Consider the following 25,618-nt stretch of genomic DNA (forward strand, 5'->3'; position numbering starts at 1 on the left):
GGATATTGGACAACAGAGAACTACCGATCCAGACACATATCGAGGATGCTAACTACAACCGCCTCCGATCCAGAAAACCGCCCACCAAGACAGCACTAAATGCAATTGAAGACGAATGGAGCATCACCGGTGCTTGGTATCAGGAATGGATGTCGAAACAAAACAGTGACATGCCATGCATCACCAACTCACCACCAGGTTTCGACTTACCAAGGCAGATGCGCCTATACCTTACACAAATGGGGCAAGGGTCCAAGCCCCTCCTGCGAGTGCGGCAAAAATCAAACCATCAAACATATCGTGGAGGAATGCCCTGAAACGGCTTATAACGGCAGACCAGAAAATTTCCTGTTGGCAACTCCAGAATCAATAGATTATATAAATTTGTTAAATGTTCGTTTGTAATTTTTAGCCGACCATACCAATAGGTATGGTAGGCTATTAAGATCGGCAAAAAAAAGTTTTTTTAATTTCACTCAGAATGATTTATTTGGATCATAAATGACCTAAATACAAAATATTTTCATGGTGTCTGTCTGTCTGTCCGTTTTTCTGTCCGTCTGTAACACGATAACACAAAAACCGCTAAACCGATTTTAACCAAATTTGGCACAAAAATAATGTGGCACCCGAGAATCTGGCCATTAGTTTTTGGTGGGGGTGGGGGGTTGGTAAGGGGGGTATGGGAGGGGGTCAAAATTTTTAAAAAATCGTAACTCCAAAATTACAGTAGCTAGCGAAACGCGGTTTTCAATTTCAGATTAGGACTAATATTTGCAACAAAATTTGTAGTAACATCAAAATCAGTCAAAGTCGCAGTTTTTGAGATAAAAAAAGAATTCGAAAAATTCCTTTGCTTTGAAACTAAAAGAACTGCCTACCAACTTTTTATTAGCATATTTTATATATTTAGTATGGGCGGCTATACGTGCCTCTCGGCGCCAATTTTTTTTTCTTTTTGCCATATACGTAGGTACTTTGTGTCTTAATATGCCATACGCTAAATAAATAAATCAACGAATAGTGAGTATGGGGCTTTACTTAGTAAAAAGAAAATTATTAACTGTATCTTGGTTAAAAAAAAAGAAGTAAAAATATATTAAGAAATTTTAAGCTTCTTGTTCATACTTTATTAAGTAACGATACCTGTCCTCAGGTAGAAACTGTTTATTGTGAAATTGGACTTTATGTAATGCCAGTCAGTTTGTCGGAAGGTCAGCGGTTTTTTTATGGACGAGTTTGCTAAAAAAATAAGTTTTCTATAAATAGTTATATTTAGAAATTTTAAATATGATTTCTTAATTTTTTGTCTTTTGCTTCTGATGACGGGAGGAGATACGTCATGAAATGTTAGTTAGTTAGGCTTCTACGCCCCACTAGTCAATTCGTATACCCAACAATGTTGCCGTTTTCTGTTGCCTTATTTTATGAACGGTTTTAAGAATGGCGAGAAGTAACGCTTAGCTATAGCCAATTTTGCAAGAGCAGCTGTGGATCCATTGGTGAGGCCGTTGCTTTGGGATCGACAGGTCCCAGATTTGTGTCCCACAAGTATAGAACTTTTAATTTTTTACAGCTGTTTTTATTTTTTTAAAATAGCTGTAAATATGTAATAGCAATCAAAACATGTCGTAAGCCTATTGTGATTTCGTTGTTTAGTCTTTGTGGTGCTCTGAGGTAAGCTTTTTCTGTTTAGATTGCACGCGAAATATCCGACCGATTGTAACACCAACCCTTAACTGTAATTATGAGATACAATAATCCAGGAATCTTGTAGGAATGTCGAAAACAAATCATTCAAAACAAAACATCTATTTTACAGTAAGAATTAAAAATAACAATAAAAATATATTTTATTAGGTTTTGTTTAATTGATATTGTTGATAAGTGGTTTCCTTTTATAAATTAATCGAGTTTTGCAAGGACTTTGTTTCTATGCAAGGAATAAGTTTTTCATCTAAAACTTACTCGTTAATGTAAAATATATGTTTAAAACATTATATAGCCGTTTTCACCCATTGTCCGAATTTTGAAGTTACCCATATCAATCACGTCAAACTGCCCACTGAAATATGAGCGAAAAGAGCTTTTTTTGTTGATTTTTCAATGAGTTGCTAAAATATATAATTTATCATTAAATAAAAGTTTGTTTTTTGTTTTATACGTCAAAATTAATTATATGTTTTCTCAAAATTTCGCACAGAAAGCGGATCTATATAAATATTAGAAATTTAAAAATTTGCATTAATCATTTACATAAGAACATTTATGTAATGATAATTAACATTATCAGTAACTCGATAAGATAAAATATATAGGGTGGCTTTTAAACTGGAGTAAGTATGATTATAGGTATTAAGAAATTGATATAAAATAGTTTTCCTTATATATTATAATAAAAAATAAAAATATATCAACACTATGTCCAGCAAAAATAGCAAAATATAAAATAAATAAAATATATTAAAGCATCCAATTTAATTACTTTGCTTCAAACTCGAGACTCAGACCGTTAAAGAACAGTAAAGATACAACGAGTCGTTGCAATTGTGATGATACATTTTTTAGATTCAGAAATATATTGTTAATATATTAGACTTTGAATTAAAATAGATCAGAAAAATAACCTGTCTATACCGGGTGCGTCTCAAAAGTGGATCACCTCTATAACTTTTTCTATGTTTTCAGATAAAAAAACGAGTTTTGGTATGTTAGTATATGACATAAATTAGGAATGATTGACATATTCAATTGCTTTTGGTCACTTCCTGTTTCACCGGAAATAACTACCTACAACTTTTGATTTTTAAATGGCACCCTTGGTGTTTAACGTATCATATATGTCAACTTTTGACATTTCCAAATATAGTTTATTTGAAATTGCAATATGCGATTCATTACGACAATTTGACTCGAAATACCAAGTGTGTGGTACCAAAGTATTGGTAAAAAATGCTTTTTTCAAATGTGCTAACTAGTCACCCTCGTCCAATTTGAAAAAATTGGGATATTATTAAAAATACGATTTTTGCATCTTTTAACCGGCCAGGACAAGACACTAAAAACATTAGACGATCAAATATTTTTGATTAAAAATTAGTGTTTTTAACCCCCCTAGATTGAAATTTAAAATTCAATTTTGTTTTAAGCAAAAATGTCAAATGTTGACGAAATATGATATGTCAACTTCAGAATGTAATTGTCTATCGAATAAAGTAAGAAAATACCGAGGGTGCCATTTAAAAATTAAAAGTTGTAGTCATTTCCGGTGAAACAGGAAGTGGCTAATAAGAATTGAACACGTCAATCAATCCTAATTTATGTCATATACTAACATACCAAAGCTCGTTTTTTATCTGATAAAAAAAAGTTATAGGGGTGAGCCACTTTTGAGACGCGCCCGGTATAGTCCACGCAATGAAGATTTTTGGTACTTCTTTTCCCAGTCAGCAAACACCGATAGAATTATTCGGTATGTTATCAATGCAATTTTTTCATATATCAGTAAAGGGAGGGGGAGGGGGGTTTCTGATAGGTTGAGGCGGCAAATGCGACCTACTTTTAGAAATTAACTATACTGCTCTTTTTTCTCCAGCGATAAAAATAGTTCTATTCTATAGTTTATACAGTGAGAGATGAGTTAAGAAAAAAATATAGTCTGACTAATCTATAGGAATGGATAATATAATGTCTGGCAGGTAAAAACTTGGATAAAAATGTTTGAAACAATGGTCCTTATTTTTGCAGTCCTAAAATAGGTCAGATGATAACTTATAATTATAGCTGCAAATATAATCTGGCTAATGTGGAACATTCCGAAAGCCTTGCCAGACTCGTCCAGCGTTCATCAGGCGCGCTAAATTCATCCGCAGGTGGCGCTTCTTCTCCTCATTTATCTACCTAACTTGTGACTTTAGCGGAGCTTTAGTGATTGTAAATGACAGCCAGACGTGTGTTTTCTATGAAATTATAGTATTATTTATCATGTGACAAAATTTTCAAATCCGGGAAAATAAGAGCAAACATTTTGTAATTTTTGCAATTTTCAAGATGCCGCCACACTCCTTTGCCAATTTCATAAAGCAGCCAGACATGCTTTTGTTTATAGTTTGTGGTAGTATCGAACGATACTTTAAATTCCAAGCATGTTTTATAGCTTTCAAGCAACATTTATTACTGGGAAAATATATGAACTTTTTTAGTTTAGTTTTTAGGTTTATCTAGTGAACCGTCATCTTGTCATCCGGAAATTTTAGCCAGACTCACAAATTGTCATTTAATGTTACCATCCAAATATACTTTCAGCCATTGGGAAAACAAGTACAAAAAAAAAATCCCTGTGTCCTGGACTAATGGAATCAACAGAAAATGACCCTTTTTCTATCCTATTAAATGATTTGATCCTATCAATTGTAAAAAGCATCTGTGTTCTAAAACGCATTTGTTTAGAAAAATGGGTCTCAAACGTTCTTCCAAGCGTGGTAAATGTGATAGAAAGAGATTTCTTTTTTGTTTTTTTATTTTTTTTTTGTTTTACGAATCAAATTTATAGCTTAAATTTATACTCGAATTTTATCCATTATGCGTTACACATTTTAAATAATTATAGTAAATTTAATAATTATAGTTAATTTAAATTCACTCTTTTTTCTACTGTACGCCCGCCGGAGTCTTTATTAGTTATTAATAAAAGCATAGTGGTAAAACTATACAGGATGAGTCTTAAATAAGTGCAAATATTTTCAGGGGTGGTATATTTCGACCCCAGGAACACGTCTATGAAGTTTTTGCAAAAAAAATGTTTCACCGCAAATGTTTCCACGGTATATTTTATTAATCTTTGATATTACAACACAAAAAGAGATGCAAATACACAAAAATTTCGGTTATTTTTATCAACCAGCCCTGAAAATATTTGCACAAAGCAGCACGAATAAAGTGCACTTATAGACTCACCTTGTATAATAAAACATTTCAAACGGAACAGCAAACAGATGTTTAACAAAATTATAAGTATCCCAGAGAAAGACATCTAACAACAGTTATTTTACAAATTGGTGTTTATGTTTAAAAGCAATTGATGATTGTATTGATCTAATTGATTAGTTAGTTAGGCAGTCACTAAGAATCTTACATAACTTTAATTAGAAGATTAACCATTTAATTTTTGCTAAATCAATTTTTTTTGAGCTCTGATCGGGACCGGCCCACCGGGAATTTTCCCGTTTTTCCCCATCCACCCCTGTTTGTGCCATACGCTAAATAAATAAAACAACGAATAGTGAGTATGGGGCTTTACTTCGTAAAAAGAAAATTATTAACTGTATCTTATTAAAAAAAGAAGTAAAAATATACTAAGAAATTTTAAGCTCCTTGTTCATACTTCATTAAGTAAGGATACCTGTCCTCAGGTAGAAATAAAATTGTTTATTCGAAATTGGATTTTATGTAATGCCAGTTAGTTTGTCGGAAGGTCAGCGGTTTTTTATGGACGAGTTTGCTAAAAAAATAAGTTTTCTATAAATAGTTATATTTAGAAATTTTAAATATGATTTCTTTATTTTTTGTATTTTGCTTCTGATGATGTTAGTTCAGCCATTGGGAAAATAAGTACGAAAAAATCCCTGTGTCCTGGACTAATAGAATCAACAGAAAATGTCCCTTTTTCTATCTTATCATATGATTGATCCTATCGATTGTAAAAAGCATCTGTGTTCTAAAACGCATTTGTTTACAAAAATGGGTCTCAAATATTCTTAAAAGCGTGGTAAGTGTGATAGAAAGAGATTTCTTTTTTGTTTTTTTAATTTTTTTTTTGTTTTACGAATCAAATTTATAGCTTAAATTTATACTCGAAATATGAGCGTTACACATTTTAAATAAATGTAGTAAATATTTGGTTTAAAATGTTTTATAAATTAATTAAAAAATAAAAGTTTTAAAAATTTGAAAATTTATAAAACATACCATAAGAAATAGGCCTATCTCAGTTATTATTTATTTATTTGTTCCCAGATTTTCTTTACAAGCAAGATTTTGAGAAAAAATAAGTCTTTATAAAAAAATGTCTTATTCTAAAATGGTTAATCACTTTATATTTTTCCAAACTTCCATACCGTTTTAGAGCAAAATAAAAAAAAAATGAAAATACAGTTGATTTTTTCTGAGTCCCAAAAATCAAAACTCCAAATGTTATTTTAAGGTTTTCATTCTTCGATATATTATTATCATTTTTGATTTACGTCATATTTTTTTGCTCTTTTAATATGTTAAAGAAGCACAACATTTATTTAGTTCAATGCTCGAAAAATGTATTTATAAATTTTGTGTTTTTCTAACATTTTAAAACAACAAAAAATATGACGTTGATCAATTAATAATAGTCAAAGAATATAATAATAATTATTTATCGAAGAATAAAAGTGAATAATATTACTACAGGAACGCGTTTTGACTCTTGTGACTTATAAAAAATTCAACTATATTTTCATATTTTATTATTTTTCCCTAAAATTGTGTGGTAATTTGGAAAAATATAAACAAAATTTACCAATTTAAAAAACGGAAATTTTTTTAAGAAGAAAGCATTTTTCCCAGAAAGTTAATAATTTAAAAGTGGTTCCTCTTGTAAAAACAATCCGGGGACATACTGTAGAAAATTAAATATTTGAAATTGAATTCTCTACAAGCAACGTATCTTTATTTTTTATGAAAAAAAAATCGGAAATATTTGAAAAAAAAACCGGAAAAAATCTAAAAAGGGAACTTTTTTCAAACTTCCCTTTCTTAGAAGTTAAATAGAAAATCATTACCTAAACACTCCTGTCGAAATTAGACGGGTAATTTTTTTCCAAAAGTGGTTTTTGCTCGTGAGTGATTTTTTCTCGTAAAATAAATTTGTGTAAGCACCAAAAAATGCTTAACGTATAAATCCCCTTTAGGTCAGAAGCAAAAATCAATAAAAATAATATTTAAAATGTCTGTAACTGCTGAAAAAAACACTTTAAACGAGTCTGTTATAACCGCTGACGTTCTGATAAACTTATTTTAAACAATCAGAAATATAAAGATTTTCCCTACATATAAACTATAGATACTTAATATTAGATAATAAGTATTGATTAAATTTCGATTTGCTAAACCACTTTAAGATCAGACTAAGATAGAGAAAAAACTAATCTGCATAATGTACAGACTAGAGAACCACCAAAAGATTCCCCTCATCATCGATGTATATTTTTTAGCAGCAACAGATCGATCAGATTTAAAAATCGGCGTCCAAAGTCCAAAGTCGAACCTAATGTCCTATAGGCACCTATGGCAACCGAATGAGAAAAACAACCATCATGGTTTAAAGGTTCAAGGTTTGTTTTTTTTCCTCCATCCTCAAGATGAATCTTTGTCTGAACAAGTGGTAGTGGTGGTGGATCTGCAAATTGAAAACGTATATAAAAACGCGAATTTTATTTGCTAATTATCAATTGCAATCTTGCGTTTGTTCGGTGAACATATATCGAGGTAAAAAAGTGATTATTAAAATGAAAGCCTTCGTAGCTGCCGTTGTTCTTATCAGTGTCGCCATCTGCGTGCACGTAAGTAACATTTTATTTTTAGTTGAATTAAAAAAAAGGTATTTTATTTTAATTTAATTTATCAAATATTATACAAATTTATTTTATCTTAAAACTTGGAATCCTGAAAATTTATTTTTATTTTGGGTTTCAATATTTTGGCTATCTTCTTTTACTACTTTTATTTATTTCTATTTTTATTATTTCTTTAGTACAGTCAAAAAAGTTTATTTTAGGTTGATGCTTATTAAAATATTTATATAATTTTTAGTATATACTAAGTATACCGATCGAAAAAACCATTGAAAATATACAGGTTCAGAAATGGTTTTGAAATTAATATCACTTCTTGTCACTTTGTTGGTTAAATTATATGGGTTATGTCATCGATCGCGTCTAGTACTACTATATTAATTTATTATAAAAATTTATTTTTTTATTTCTTTTTTGTTTGAAATATTATATTGACTTAAGTATTATTATCGAAATTATTTTATAATGTATTTTTTTTTATTTAAAATGTTATTATACAGGGTGGTCTGAACTGCATTCCGGAAATTTTGGCAGCATATTCTGCAGTTAAAAATAAGTTAAAAAGTTCGTATAAATGTATGTCCAAAAATGCTAATTTTGGGAGATACAGGGTGTAGAAGTTTCATTTTTATTTCGATTTTTTCCAAATAATTTCTGAAGTAAAGTCAATATTTAGATGAAAATTGGTGTCTGGGAGTTTTTTGACTTGTTATTTTATTTTGATGTCAATATGACTCCTAATTGTAGGAGGCGCCACCTACATGTATTTTAGCTGTTTTAAAGAGTAATAACTTTTCATCCGTACCTGTATAAAACTACTGAGTGAAAAAATATACAATCGTGATTTTTTACGTAAAAAATGTCTCTTGGTAAAAATCGCTACTAGCAACCGTTCTCAAAATATTTACAAAGGAAATAGTCAGCACATGTCATTATTCACAAAAAATAAATATATTGAGTTTTAGTAGATAGTTATTTGGCTGAAATGGTAAATTTGGGAACTTTCTATTTTTTCAATTAATCATAAATTTTTCTTTGAAAAAATGATGATTAAACAATTTCGGTTGAACTTTTGCCACAAAAACATTTCGAATTTATGATTTCAGTCTAATAACTATTTAGTCCACATGTTTAATTATTTATTTATGTCAATGATGACAGGTATTAATAATTTCGATTCCGAATGTATGTATCTCCGAAACTAAGGATTTTAGGACATTCATTTATACGAACTTTTTTACTTATTATTATCTACAGAATATGATGATGCCGAAGTTTCCGGAATATAGTTCGGACCACCCTGTATATGATTTTTCATAGAATGATCTTTTAAATTAAACGACCTAACCAAAATTTTTCAATACAATAATAATAAGATGAAAAATTTAAATAATTATTGCTAACTATTCAATTTTTTTGTCATTTTAGTCATTTTTTAATTATTTCATATTAAAGAATTAAGACAGACAAGTAGGTGTATATTTAAAATAATTATTTATGCTGCGCTTTATTATACTGCAATTATACTTGTATAATTATAACAGCAGAGTATGTAATTTTAGATTATTACGCATTTTATGATTAGGGCATGCCAAACGTATTTTTTTTTAAACTGGAATCATAAATATAATCTAAAAAGTATGAATATAAAAAATAAAAAAAATATATAAAAAATAATTTAAAGACATTTTATTTTAATATGTATATTTTAAAGATTTTTTTTGGAGTATACCAGGGTGTAACAATAATTATTAATAGAATGTCATTTAAACCAAAACTTCAAAACAAAAAAATATACTGGGTACGGCAATAGTGCGTCGGTCATAAAGCTCCTAGAATAAGTAGTAGCTCCTAGAATAAAAAAAAGGTTTAGAATTTTGTTTAAGTGCAAACCTAAAGTAAGTACGACGATGTATTTTAGAATAATATTTTAACTTCTATAGGGTGACTCAAAAAAGTGTGAGTGGATCGGGATGATTTTTTTTAAATGCACACCCTGTATATTATTGCATTTTTGGCTTCCTTTCAGATCACTTTACATAATCCTAGGATATGAGTAAATATATTTCGATCACTTCAGAGGTATAAATAAATAAATAAAAACATATATTTTTAAACCTTCCATAAAAAAATTATTACAAATTCAAAAACCCGTCCTGAAATCAAAATCAATATTAGCTATTTACTTTAGGTGGTCTATATTTAACTTTCCTATAAATATCATAATATTAAATCATACAAAGTGTTCAAAATTCTACGCCAAACTTTCTAAAAATAAAATAATTTTTCTTTGTATTTTTTAATGAAAAAGAAGTATATTATTATTAAAGTATCCCAGCATATTATTTTTCGATAAGATGGAGAGTTAAAAAATGAACATTTTTTGTATTTAAAGTATTTCAATTTTTTTAATGGTTTCGTAGATACACGCAGTATCTATTATTTTATATAGCGCTTTCCCTTTCAACGGTAAAATAAGAGAGAAAATCCAAAAATGGGTGGCTTTGATCAAAATTTACTGTGGAAAATGCCATATGAAATATTTAACCGCGAATATCTACCAAACCGTTAAAAAATTTGAAACACTCTAAATACAAAAAATGTTCATTTTATAATTCTCCATCTATTGAAACAATAATATACAGGGTGTTTTAATTAAAAAAAATATTTTAGAGAGTTTAGCGTACAATTTTGAACATCCTGTATAATTTACGATTACCATATTTGTAGCAACGCAAGTATAGACCATCTAACGTAAATACTTACTACATATAGTTTTGATTTCAATACAGTTCTTGTATTTTTAATAATTTTGATAAGGCTGGAAAAAATATATTTTTTTATTTTTTTTTTTATTTATTTATTAAAATCTCTGAAATTACCTAAAATATATTTACTCATATCTTAGGATTATGTAAAGTGATCTGAAAGGAAGCCAAATTTGCAATAATATACAAGTTGTTCCATTTAAAAAAAAAATGATTCTGATCCGTTCACGCTTTTTTGTTACCCTGTAGAAGTTAAAATATTTTTCTGAAATATATCCTAGTATTAAATCATACTACAAAAAACAAAAACCAACTTTAGGTCTGTACTTAAACAAAATTCTGTTTTGTTTTTTATTCTAGATTTTTATTCTAGAAGCTACGATGCCCGACGGACTATTGCCGAACCCTATACCGGGTGAGTTTCAAAAGTGGCTCACCCCTATAACTTTTTTATTTTTATAGTTAAAAAAACGAGATGTGGTATGTGAGTATATGACATAAATTAGGATTGATTGACGTATTCAATTGTTTTCGGTCACTTCCGGTTTCACCGGAAATATCTACAACTTTTGATTTTTAAATGACTACGTATTTTTTAACTTTATTCGATAGAAAATGTCACTCTTAATAGAATGACATATTATATGTCAACTTTTGACATTTTCGCATATGGTTTATTTGAAATTATAACTTGCGGTTCGTAACGAAAATTTGACTCGAAATACAATAATAAATTTATTTTTCCAAGGCTCCTTGATGAAGAAATTAATAGTGTTTTTAACATAGCCATGGCACTCTAGATTGAATTTTTTTATTAAGCGAGAATATCAAAAGTTGACATATGATATGTCATTCTATTCAGATGTCATTCTATTCAGATGTCATTCTATTCAGATGTCATTCTATACAGATGTCATTCTATTCAGATGTCATTCTATTCAGATGTCATTCTATTCAGAATGTCATTTTCTATCCAATAAAGTAAAAAAATACCGGGGGTGCCATTTAAAAATCAAAAGTTGTAGTAATTTCCGGTGAAACAGGAAGTGACCAAAAACAATTGAATACACCAATCAATCCTAATTTGTCATATAGTAACATACCAAATCTCGTTTTTTTATCTGAAAAAATAAAAAAAGTTATAGGTGTGAGCCACTATTGAGACGCACCCGGTATTTTTTTAATAGAAAAATAATAATTTAAAATTATTTTTGCGGTGTTCGAATATTATTTATTTTTTAATGTTTATATACTTAAAACAAGAAATATTATTTAAATCTGCACTAATAATGCAAGTAAAATTACAGTAGTGCTTTTTATTAAAAAGAATAAATAGATAAATAAATATTTGATTCAAAGTTGTTAAAAATTTAAAAAAAACAGTAAAAAAAAAGGTTAAAATCCATACAATTTCATTTTTATAAAAGATATGTACCTAACTATAAATAATTATATAAAAAAATAAGTAGATAAATAAATATGGGGTATAAGATTGAAAAAAAAACATACATTTCACTCTTATAAAAAATATGTACCTAACTATAAATAATTTAATAATTTAACAGCAACAAAAATTGGAACAATATACATATAGAATTATTATATAAAAAAACTCAAAATTTAAGTGAGGATGCAGTCAATTGATTGATGATTTTTTTTAAATGTAACACCAATGTTTGACTGCATCCTTGCTATTTTTGAATTATTATATACGTATTAATAATAAAACCATAATAGTTAGTGACACAATAAAAAACATTTAATTTATATTTTTACGAAAATTATGAAAATAATACTAGCCTGTACGCTGATTGCTGCAGTGCAGGTGAAACAGAACTTAATTAGTTATTAAAACAATCATTTTCCATTCAGTTTTTTCAATGTTTTATAAACATTTGCATAACATAAATTAGTTTTTTATATAAACCCGCATTTAAATCACTTGTGTAGGTTCGAAATATTTTATGTGCATGCGCTCAGTATTTATTGAAATAAATGTTTAAATGATTACATGAAAGGATAATAAAAAGGTGACCATAGACTTAATTAAAGTGCCTTAGTTACAAAGCAATTTTCTTTATATTACAATTTATAACATAATTAAATCTAATTGCGTAGGTATAAAACTAAAGCAAAAAATTAGAAGTCTATGATACAATGTCGAGTAACTTTTCTCAGAGGCAAATACTATGATATAATATTAAAAAAATAAAAATTTAGAAAACATTTAAGATCTCTCCTTATTTTCTGACTTATTGAAAGCCAAATCAAAGTTACAGAATCTTACAGCTACATGAGTAGAACAAAAAAGGTTTTTTACCCTACACCGGCCCTTTCTAAGATAAAATACAGTTATTCTTTATACAGAAATATAAATATACTTGTTCGCTGCTCGCGACGAGCGTTTTCTCAAAGTCGAAACCCGAAAACCTCGTTTCGAATGCTCGGCTCGCCGTGCTCCAGTATTTTTTCAGCCTTTAAAATATCTTGGATCCAAATATTGGGTGTACTACGTTTATTCCAATTATGTTATTTTTTATATTTCTTACAGTGCCAAAAAATTAACACTTACTTACTGCCATTACTCGCTGACGAGTATTTGACACACATCAGAAGATGGTTATGATTTGGTGTGGTATGGTATTTCCTTTCATGAGCTTTTCTTTGACTGAAAAGCCCGATACGTGATGTTTTCTCTCTTCTGGACTCCGGACATTCAAAAATCTCATTACTTTGTTGTCACTTTACTTTTTGGTTATCGTTGTTAACTGGGTTCACAATTGTTCTCCACTCGTTCTATTCTGCTTGCTCCTACTGATTCTGCATGCTTTATCCCCTTTAAGTTTTCAAGGAAAATATCCTTGTACCTTTTGAGTTGTTAGGTTAAGTTGTTAGGTTAGGTTGTGTATACATTATATACAGGGTGCTACAAATTCGGGATACGAGCATTGGTACCTCGGTAAACGTAATAGATACGAACATGGTTAAATTGGAGCAAAGTTGAGCTTTATGGATGTTCACCAAGATGTTTTGAAAATCAATTTTATTTTTTGTTGTCGTTACTTTTTAGAAAATCAAAAAACTAATTGCACACTCTCATAGCCACTCTATTAGGTCTATTTGACAGTATTTTTAGATTTTCAAATTAGCTGATGGGCCAACTTTCCACATGGGCCACAACCCACATTCTTATGTCCACTTTATCAAGGCTACCTGATAAATATATTTTTTGATTTTCAAATTAGCTGACAATTTATGAGATACTTAGGCCAACTTATTTTTTTAAATTCGGATCTGCATTTTATATTTCATATTTAGAAAGAATTCGGTCTCCTGAGTACACAATATGGCACACTTAATATATATTTTTTTGATTTGAACATTTAAACACGATTAATTTAAACTGATTTCAAGTCCGTCTCTGTTTTTTAAAATATTTAATCTAATCATCGTTGTAATATTGCTATAAGCTTTCAAATTTAACACTGATGTGGCGTAAAACATTGAATACGGAAAATCAAATGCAATAAAATAATAAAAAATAATATAAATATAATATAAACAATTAAATAATTCCCCTGAAGATGGATTGTAAATGGTAGAGTAGTATAATGGCCAGAAAGGTTCCTGGATCTGTCGACAAGGGGAGGGGGCCATTACTTCACGTCATTTGTAAAAGTGAAATCAATACATCTGAACATTTACAATAAAGAGTACAAAATGAATTCGGTAATATAATAAGAAAATGCAAAAGGCTGTAAATAAAACAAACAATAAATTTGTGCAATAGGGAGGTCAACACTTTCTAACATGTAGATCATTAGAAAGTAGTTAGTGTAGAAATTAATTTATTTATAATAATTATACGATGCATATTATTAGCACATGAGCATCCCTAAGCTAATAACTAATAACCTGATAACAACAAAGGTTAACTTAAAATAATAACATAGAAATAGAATCCGAATAAAAACTCTATCCTTACAATTACAATTTTATATTCTTTGCAAATTGATATTAATATTATTAGGAGCCAATAAATATTATTTTCACTTTATAATAAAATGTTTTAGGCCGATCTATCAGATGAGCAGAAACAGAAAGTCCAAGCTTACGGCAAAGAATGCATTACTGAATCTGGAGTGGACAAAGAATTGGTGACCAAGGCTCGTCAGGGTACTTTCAGCGATGACGCCAAATTGAAAGCTTTTGCCTACTGCGTTTCCAAGAAAATCGGCTTCCAAGATGGCGCTGGAGCACCTCAACCCGAAGTAATCAAACAAAAATTGTCCGGTGCCATCAACAACCCCGAAGCCGCTGACAAACTGATCGCTAAGTGCGTACAATCCAAGGCCACTCCTGAAGATACCGCTTTGGAAACATTCAAATGTTATTACGAAAACACCCCAACTCACATCTCCGTTTTCTAAGTCTTTACCTGTTGAACAAGTATTATAAAACTGACAAAAATTGAAATAAAAATTAGGTTCTAAGTTAAATAATTGAGTTTTAATAATAATAGTAGAAATATTAGAACGCTTTGTGTCCGAACACCCAATGCTAATCTATATTAAATTGAAAATTATGCAAATTGATATAGGATTCTCAAATTGTATAAATATCATAGAAGAAATTAATGTAATAAAGAAATATCCATGAAATTCTAAAAGTAATTAACATTTATGCTAAAATTGCAAAATACATAAGAAATTCTGAAATCATAATTATTTCTTCTGCCTTCTATCTAAACTAAGTTTAGAAATACAGAAGCAATATGAAGAAAAAAATCAAATCAATTTTGTCCAATTTTCCAAAAAAAATTTTATCATATTTTGATTGAACGTGAAGTTGCAAGATTGTAGATTGTATAGGAAAGGGGGAGGGGGGCTAAGTTAATCACCGCGACCTAATCGATCTGTTGTTTCCCCTATTCTTGAGTTATAACTAATCATACAATCTCATATTTTGACAAAATTACGTATCTGAGACGGTTTTGCAAAGGTTAGTTCTCCGTATCCTATATCAGTAGTATCAAAGTTTGTGTCACGAATGGTGCAGTTCCTCGTACAAACATCGATTTTTTGAAAAAATGTGCGGTATTTCTAAATTGACTGTTAAACATTAATTTTTTAATATTTTAAAGTTTTTCGGCGAATAGAAAATATAGAACATTATTGCAAGTAGGTATAGAAGCTGTTTACACACCCTGTATATTATATACACAAATATAGCATTCAACCAAAATATTCTTTGATTTTGTTAGTGCCATCCAAGGACTGTATGCATAGGTATATTCTAAAGGACTGTTCGATAGCGTCAAATCGCCGCTGTCGTAGTCGCCGTGGAATGCTACGTCACGCGCTGACCAGCGCTCCACAGTGAGGCGGATGTTTATTCTAGCGGGACAAAATCTCAAGAGCAATGTTTGGGACTTAAAATCTAAGAACGTAGCAAATGGTCTAATATATAACAACTATATGGTTAAATTTATTTATTTATTAACAACTTAATTTATTAATAAATAAATACAAGATAATAAAACTATGATATCATTCGTACATAACACACAAAAACCGTATTGTAAACTATTGCCTAATACATAAAATTATGATATCAAAAAACTCTTTAGCAGTCTTTTTTTAATTAATTTGTAATCTTGTGACAGCCTCTATAATTTATTTTAAAAAAATATATTTTATTTTGAAAATAATAAATAAGATACATATTTTAATTTTAATTTTAACACTCAGTAATTGTAAATTCATATATAGTAAGTATATCTAAGACAATTTTTTAAACTCAGTGCCTTTTAATGGAGTTGTTTTGTTTTTATACTATCCGATTGAAATGAATCTTTTTGGGCATTCACCTGTTGTTAAACCCCTGTTGTTAAACTCCCTGTGACTGTGACTACCTGTGTTGGTAACTATTGGTAACTCCAAAGATCTACATCATTCAATATATCGATATTTGAAAAAAAAAGTGAAAGTTTGGTCTCTGCAGAACAAAAGCACGAAGGATTTTAACAAATAATATACGTACAGTAGAAAAGTACATACCTTTGGCAATTTTTAATATAATTTGGCTTTCTAAAAAAATGTATAAGCACTTGTAATTATTTTGTTTTCGTATGATCTCTGCCTTGCTGAGCAGAAAACGACCAAATTTGGTTGATAAAAATGTATCGAAATGCAAAGAATATTCATGCATTTTTGTATCAATTGGAATGTCTACTATTTATTCTTATCAGTACACATTTTTTGGCTTATTTCTAACCAAACACTTTTGTCCCGCTAAATTTATCTTCCAACGCACTGTGCGTTTGTCCGTCAAATGCAAAAATAACAGTCACTGTCTAAAATCTTTAGCGCCAACTTGAACTCGGTCAGTAGATGACGTAAAAAAACTGACAGTGCAGGAAGATAGGAATCGAACTATCCTTATCTCTATAGTATCCTTGAGTGCCATCTACGTACTTTTGTCAAACGTCAATTTTACCTAGCCATTTTTGAAGTTTATGTTACTGAAAAATATTGTGACTTTTGTTTACTCCATGTACCAAAATCTTTAAGGGAAAACGGCATTTCGGAAAATATTATACAGGGTGGACCAAACTGTATTCAGGAAACTTTGACAGCATATTCTGCACATAAAAAAATATATATATGTACAAATGTATGCCCTAAAATGCTTCGTTTCGGAGCTACAGGGTATAGAAGTTTCATTTTTATTTCGTTTTTTCCAAATAATTTCTGAACTCGATTAGAAGAGTAATAAATTTTCCTCCGTACTTGTATACAACTACTGAGTGAAAAAAAAATAATTTCCGTAATTTGTTTATTTTAATTTATTTGTTTATTATTATTTTTTCAATATTTTTTTGCTTTATTTAATAGAAAATGATATTCTGAACAGAATGACATATCAAATGTCAACTTTTGACAGTTTCGCTAAAAAACTGTATTTTAAATTTCAATCTACAGTGTCACGACAATGAATATAACGATAATTTGACTTACATTAAATTCCAAGAATGTGCGATACCACCTTATTTTGTAAAAAATACTTTTTTCGGATATGCTAATGAGCCATTCGCGTTCCGCACTTGAAAAAATTCAGTTATGATTAAAAATACGATTTAAGCATCTTTTAATCGGATCTGGATAAGATAGGAAAAACACAGACGTTTACATCTATTATGCCAAGGTTCCTTGGTTAAAAATTATTTTTTTGACACAGCCTTCCATATTCTGCGTCAAAAGATTGTCTTTGATTGAAATTTAAATTACTATTTTTTTAATTGAAAATGACAAAAGTTGATGAAGTATGATAGGTTATTCAATTCAGAATGCCATTTTCCATGAAATAAACTAAAAAATACCGACAGTACTATTTAAAAAGCAAATGTTAAACAGGACCGAGGCTAATTGAATACGTTAATCAGTCTTGATTTATGTCATAATATACTAACATACCAAATCTCGTTTTTTTTATCTGGAAAAATAAAAGACTTAAGGAGGCAAATCACTTATGAAAAACACCTGGTAAAGCAAAAGCATTGCTCTAATATTGCTAAAGCTATTTTTTCCCTTTTTAAATTTATAGCAGCCAAATTCAGCTTATTCAACCTTATACATAGATACACGACATTTTGTTATTTACCTAAAAGTTAGGTGTTTCCAATTTTCAACGTCTGTTACAATCAAACCGCATTGTTTCCATTCAGCGAGTATTGTAAAGCCAGGATTTCAATTGTAGGAAGCTGAACGTATTGGCACAAACCGCGGTCCCACAAATTGAACATTTGATCGAACAATGAAAGGGTTTTCATGTAGAATAAGGTGTAATATTGCTTATCAATAAATAATTTAATATTTCTTTTCACTGTTTCATTGATGATACCGTATGATCAAATAAAAACGGCGTCAGCGATGGCTATGAAATTAAGATCGTTGTCATTTTATATGTAAAATTATATTGGAAATGTCATCGATCGTCATTTTATAGCCTGATGGCATTTTTAATCGATCATACGGTATAATAGTATTGTATAATATATTTTTCTATTTACAACCACATACATATATCGTCGGCTTTATGACAAAAAGGCGTATCTCGATTTTTGCTACTTTTCAGGAGAGCAATTTAAAGAAAATCACTTACTTTATTTGGCCAATAAATGTAAAGTCTTTAACTTTTTAATAGTGTTTTTGTATTAACACTTAAACGGAGACCTTGAGAAAACGTTCTGAAGATAAATTGAGCGTAAATTTTGATAAATAATTTATTTTTAGTTGTTTAAGAGAGATAGGTCTTTTTGTTATAACAATAATAAATTTATTTCCGAACGAATAGTATACATACGCCCATGTAAAATAAATTTAAAAATCATGGTAAAGTGTTCTTAATAAGGAAAAAAAATAATACAATATTCACATTATGGAATACATACAAGAAAATACAATACACACATACAAGAAAAAATCTAAAAATCACCAAAAAATCAGAAAAAAATAGTTTTAAATACTTTTATTCGCGTTGGATTAGATCAACTTAAAACAAAGACAATTTTCATTCCAGAACAAGACAATAATAAATTAAAATATTCTTATCTAGCTTATTTTAATAATATTGTTTTTTATACAAAAATACATTTTTATAACTAATAATATATTTTTAATAATTATTTAGTTAATTGAGTTAAATGACAGGTTTATCACCAGTGCAAAGGAGTTGTAGAACTTGATATTTTCTTAATATTATAGGTTTAGTTTTGGTTTGGTTTGGTTTTTGAAAAAAAAACAGACTCAAAATCACACTCTAAAAGAGCGCCATGATAGAAGTTTTATTTTAACCCAAAAAACCATCAGAAAATAATTAGACAGAATGGTGTGATTTTCATCATGGCTGAAAAATATTAGACAATGTACGGGAATGACGACCGTACATCTATTCAGGGCGGCTGTCAATAGGATTATGTGGACCAACATGATTGCCAACATCCATAGAGGATAGGCACTGAAAGAAGAAGAAGAAGGTGTGATTTTCTCTTGCATGCATTTTCATAACTTAAAACAAAAGGACCTATCTCAATTTCCATCTCTCTTGTAGTATAACAATTGGTATAACAGTTGATATAACAAAGAGCCCTATCTCAACATACGTCTCTTCGTCATAACGAAGAATTGTAGTATTTGAGATGGGGCAAATTTTTAAACGAATATAAAATGAAAAAGGTATAATATTGAGATGCGCAAATTCGCTATGTTAAAATATGACCGATTGGGCATGTCATGACGTTGATATCTCAAAATCGCCAAAAATCGAGATGCTCCTTTTCGTCATAAAGCCGACTATATGTAATTTTAATGTTTCTGACTTCTCAAAGACAAAAGCTCTCTTTTTTTATTTCACTAGTGAAAAGGTTTTTCAGTTCGTTACTTTTTGACTCTACATGTTCCTATACCTAAAATAAATCGTTTTTAAGTTATTTAAAATTTAGTTTTAAAGCGTATATTTTTCTTGATTTTAACAAGTAGCCTATGACTTTAAACGTCAAGTGATGTAAAACAATAGGTCTGGCCATGTCGTATGTCGTATTGTGACACTTTGTTCAAAAAGCAATATGTTATCGATCATCATTTGCAAGCCAACTTTGCGTTGTTTTTTTTTTCAGGGTTGATACAGTAGATACATTATTAATATAATTAATAATATCAACTATTAGATATCACTAAGGTACGAAAATACGAGATATATTTTTATTAATACACTTTTTAAACTTTTAAGCAACAGTATTTACAATATAGAAAATTCAAATAATTTGTCTTCTGACAGATGGAAATAAATTGTTTTTCACACTTAATGTCAAAGTAAGCTAGATAAAATCAAGAAAAATATACGTTTTCAAACTAAATCTTAAATAACTTAAAAACGATTTATTTTTGGTATAGGAACACGTATAGTTAAAAAGTAACGAATTATAAAATCTTTTCACTAGTGAAATAAAAAAAGTAGGTTTCCATTTGAAAAACATGATTTATGATAACTTTTTAATCGCTTAATTCCATGACAGCTACCGCCATTATCATATGACATTTGAACAATTTAATTTTTGAAATAGATAGCTACATCTCTTCTCTTTATGTTACAGTAGCTGTAGCAATCACTATATTTGACTTTTAGGCTATACAAATTTTTTTGACAGGTAGTCTTTTTCGTCCAAAAATTTTAAATATTTTTTTTTCTCAAAAACGGTTCACGTTAGATATAGAGTCTTTAACATCAATATTCATAGAATTTTACAGAGAATGTAGGTATGTAATAAAAAATAGGGGCGGCCATTTAAAATAAGAAAGTTGTAGTCAACTTCCGGTATTTCCGGAAGTGCCGCCATATTGAAAATATTTTTAATCGATAGATCTCGTTATAAAACAATGATGTGCAAAAAATCTCCGATCTAGATATTGTGGTTCTCTAGAAACTTCTAATGCACGCTCAACCTGGGACACCCTGTATATACGTAGAAGCGAAAGCAAGAGTGGTGATATATAACAACCCCAGAGTTTCCAACTGGCAAAGGAACAGTAACACTAGAAGAAATCTTCCGTCAGCTAGACTGCACTAACAAAGGATTAAAAATAGATGGAGCAGATATTAAGCATCTCAGCACAGATCTCAGATTCGCTGATGACATAGTCCTAATTGCCAATAGTTCTGAAGAACTACAAGCATAAATACAGCCAGCAATAAAGTAAGTCACAAAATGAATTTAGCAAAAACTAAGCTAATGTACAACCGATCTCGAGTACCAGAATTCAACAGAATAATAAAGTTAGCATGGAGTACTTATGGAAGAAACTCAATCATATTCAAATCTAGAATGCCATTTTATCTAAACAAGAAAAGATTCGACTAATGTGCACTACCAGTCATGAACGATGCATGCAAAACCTAGATTCTTAAAACGGACATTATAAATTCGCACAATGCTCAATGAAGCGAAATATGCTGGGAATAACCAAAAAAAGACCATAAAAAAATAGAGTGGATATGACAAAAGGCCCAGGAAATAGATGCCATCAACAGAATCAAATCCCTCAAGAAGGGCGGACAACAAATGGACCACAAAAATTACAGTATGGTATCCACGAGGAATTAAGAGATCTAGAAGACCAAACTTGATATGAATCTATGATATTAGGTAATTAGCAGGGATAACTTGTGCCCGTATAGCCAACAATGGACAACAATGGGCCGGACTACAAACAGAGTATATAAATATGTGAGGGAGGCTACACCATAATTGGAACTGGTTGAATAAGCTGCAAATGATGGTAATGATGATTAGGAATAAGATAAAATAATAAGTAAAAAAAATTAAACCAAGAATACAATTTATTTAATAAATAAAACAGAAATTAACTACATTTACTATCCATCCCTATTAAGGTACAATGTGAAGAGTTCCTTATCCAAGTTAAATAACATATTTTAAACTACGTATTAAAAATTACTTTTTACAGTACTTTTTAAATACAATAAAATCTTATTAATAACAGTGTATAAAACCTGGTGTGATTCATATTATTTAATATAATTAATTGTAAAAAATCCAATGTGTGCAAAATCCAAAGTTTGAGTTAACTTATTATTAGATAAATATTTTATTATTCTGCATTTGCATGCGCTACTAATTTTATAACCTTATACCACAGCTTATACAGTATTACTTTTTTATATAATACAATAAATAATTCATGCCATCGGATCTCCGCTTTTTTAAGCATAAGGTCATTAAAATTATTATCTGATCTAAACATATTACACGTTGGATCATCATGTGATTTATTTAAGTAATTTTTATATTTTTATCATATTAATAATGTTTAGGTTTGTGTAACCTGCTTATGGTTGAATTTTTATGTATAAAATTTTAAAAAAGGTTAAAGTTGATTTATCTCTTTTCTAGTGTAGATTGCTTGGCTAGTTTGCAATTCAGATATTGTTTGAGCTCTGAGGAACTTCTTGATGTGATTACAACAAGAAAACAAGGAAAATGTGCCAATTTTTGTCCATTAGAACGGATCATCCTGAAATCCATTACGCTTTATAATGAAATGCAGAAAGTGACAGAATATGAAGATGGAATTTACATGTTTAATGACATTAAAATTTATGGCAGTAAATAGAGATAAAAGGGCATTAGATATTCTGGTAAATTATCTCCTTTAAACTATTCATATGTAGCTTATCAAGTATTCTGAACTTAAACTGACGCTTTGAATGTGGTTTAAATTAGTACTAAACAATAATTGATGTCACACACTCGAACAAAATATACATATCGAACAAAATATACATATATAGTCCCTATAATACATATCGAGCAAAAGCAAAGAAACTTTTATAATAAAGTCTAATTTTTATGTATTTAAAATGCAACTAGAAACCAGTTTAATAAAAACTTATATACCGGGTGCATCCCAAAAGGGGCACACCCCTATAACTCTTTTATTTTTTCAGATAAAAAACGAGATTTGGTATGTTAGTGTATGCCATAAATTAGCATTGATTGACGTATTCAATTGTTTTCGGTCACTTCCTGTTTCAGCGAAATGACTACAATTTTTGATTTTTGAATAATAAAAACTCGGTATTTTCTACTTTGTTCGATAGAAAATAACACTCTCTGAAATATTGTTTAGAAATTAATTGTCGTTATACAATAATATAGCTGTAAAATTTGCTGCTTTTGGCTTTTTTAGGAATAAAAATTTTTGGCTTTTTTAGGAATAAGTATAATTTAAAGGCAAAATTATACTAAGCAAATCGGAGTTGGCGGATTGATATGACAACTTCACCAAAAACGCTCCGCCATTATAATACGCCTCTCTCACTTAGTTTTTATTAGACAGACTATTTTTAATTGATATCTACCATGACATCTGAAGGTTTGACGTATATTTTACCGGATCAATTTCGATTTTCGATACAGTGTAAAAGAAGTTTTGGTTTAAGGTAGCATTATTTATGCTGAACTAAAAACAGCAGAAGATTGCGACACATGGATTTCAGAATTTTCGCGACTAAATTCAGTTGCCTAGATTGTACGGCGAACTTTTACTTTGTTCTTTCCGTATTGGACAGGCTGTATGTATGTGGCTTTGGGACAAAAATCACGCAGTTTCCAAAGAAGATCGACCATTATTGGTGGCACACCTCATTCGCCTCAGTTGATTAAACGGAAAGATGTAGAAACAAAATTTTTGTTTCTGTTTTTTTTTATTTTGAAATGTACAGGATGTGTTAGAACTAAGATCCATACCAAAGTTATATTTTTTCTTATGGAATACCCGGTATTTTATTTCATTTTTGGATTCTTGGGCATAAAATAAGGCATTTATTATAAGGGTTTAATATGTTTAGATGCTTTGGTTTTTGAGATATTTAAAGACATTTAAATATGCATGCTCTAATAAGTTTGTCAACACCCTGTACATTACTTTTCGGATTTTATTCTTGTGGTGACTTTGAAGCCAGAGAAATTAACTTTACTAAAACAATGTATTGCTTTCTTAAATATATACAGGGGTATCAAAAATTGCTGGTCTATTTTAAATAGTTATTTTACATAAAAACTTCGTTATTTCTATGTATGACGCAATTTTTGATACCCCTGTATACATTTAAGGAGGCAATCAAATTTTTTAGTAAGGTTTATTTCTCTGGCTTGAAAATCAGCACAAAAATTAATTCAGAAAAGTAATGTACAAGGTGTTGACAAACTTTTTTATCATAGCATACATATTTAAATATCTGAAAAACCAAAACATTTAAACACATTAAACCCTTATAATAAATGCCTTATTTTATGTTCAAAAATCGAAAAATTAAATAAAATACCTGGTGTTACATAGGAAAAAATATAACTTTGGTATGGATCTTAGTTCTGACACACCTTGTACATTTCAAAATAATTTTAAATTATGTACATTGCCTTCCCACATATACCTGTCTGTGTTACAGAGACACCACGACACACGGAAATCAAACAAACAATTTTTCAGAAGTGCCAGATTAATATTTTTATAAAATAGGCGTTTTCTTAACATTTCACGCTGGTCATTTATGTCTGCTCAAAACATACGAAATTGTGACACTGTACAAAGAGTAACGAGTTGGTCTGTTTTTCCGCCTATCACAATTCTGAAGTGGTAATACTGTTTTCCTCTTGTAATACTTTTTTCAGTGCTTCAGAATCTGAAATGTATTTTCCAGAATCAGAATTTATTTAGGGCCCTTGCCTTTCTATAATATCCACTTCTCGTTCTTCCTTTTCATCGTCATATTCAGTAGCTAATTTGTCTTCTTCGTTCAAACAGTCTTGCAGGCGCTGTTGCAATCTTTCTTGCAATGTACATCCAAAAAATATTACTTATTTAATAAAAAAAAGTCCATTATTCACTTTTTTTAAAACACTTTGCTCGTTTTCAATTAAAACAGATCAGTAAAATAACTTACCTTTTTCGAGATTATAAAATTATTGATGTAAAAATAGTATCACAAACGGTTGCCCGCGGACTGACACTCCGCATATGCGTATAAAAAGATACTAACTACCCTAAACGATGTGCAAACCTCCACTTCTCATGAAATATGCAGAGACAGGAAGATACTAGGCGGCACAGCATCTGATGTTTCCAGATTTTCGAATCATCGGGAAAAATAGGTACATGCGGACTGTGAGTCCGCGCGCGACCTCCGGAAGGTTAAACACTCCTAGCACCCTGTATCCCTCTTTTCTCCGTGTGAGTCTGTTGGTAGTAATTAAATATAATTTTATAAGCAATTTTAATGTTCTTAACTCCAGTAATTGGAAATCATTCCATTATTTACTTTTTGTTTTAGTGTGTTACTACCCAACTAGCACACTTATTTTATAATTTTTAACTTTCGGTACTATTCTGTTACTTTATTACTTCTCTTCAAAAACCATTTTGTTGTATTAAAATTGCAAGTGAAATATTTTAGTTTTTAAAATGATTTTGCTTTATAAGTTAGTCGTAAGAACGTTCTTAAAGCAAAAATTCGGAACAGTCTTAGGACAAACCTTAATTCTGTTTTATAAACGTTTATACAATGTATTTTATACGACATTTTACCTTACCGGACAAATTTGTTTTCTAATAAATTTGTACCGCTGTTACTCGACACTAGGTCATTCTTTTGCGAACATATATAAAA

General features: G+C 29.7%; 2 protein-coding genes across 2 annotated transcripts in view; both read left to right on the plus strand.

Moving 5' to 3' along the window:
* The window catches only part of LOC115889083 (B1 protein-like), a 290,836-nt gene that overhangs the window by 180,746 nt on the left and 84,472 nt on the right, over window positions 1-25,618 (plus strand). The window lies entirely within an intron of this gene.
* Window positions 7,444-14,871, plus strand: LOC115889049 (B2 protein-like). The gene is made up of 2 exons (XM_030908968.1): window positions 7,444-7,592; window positions 14,446-14,871. The coding sequence occupies exons 1-2, from the start codon at window positions 7,539-7,541 to the stop codon at window positions 14,800-14,802; spliced, it is 411 nt and encodes a 136-aa protein (XP_030764828.1). The 5' UTR covers window positions 7,444-7,538; the 3' UTR covers window positions 14,803-14,871.

The sequence above is a fragment of the Sitophilus oryzae genome, unplaced genomic scaffold (genome assembly GCF_002938485.1).
Source record: "Sitophilus oryzae breed Bouriz unplaced genomic scaffold, Soryzae_2.0 scaffold_810_pilon_pilon, whole genome shotgun sequence".
Lineage (NCBI taxonomy): Eukaryota > Metazoa > Arthropoda > Insecta > Coleoptera > Curculionidae > Sitophilus > Sitophilus oryzae.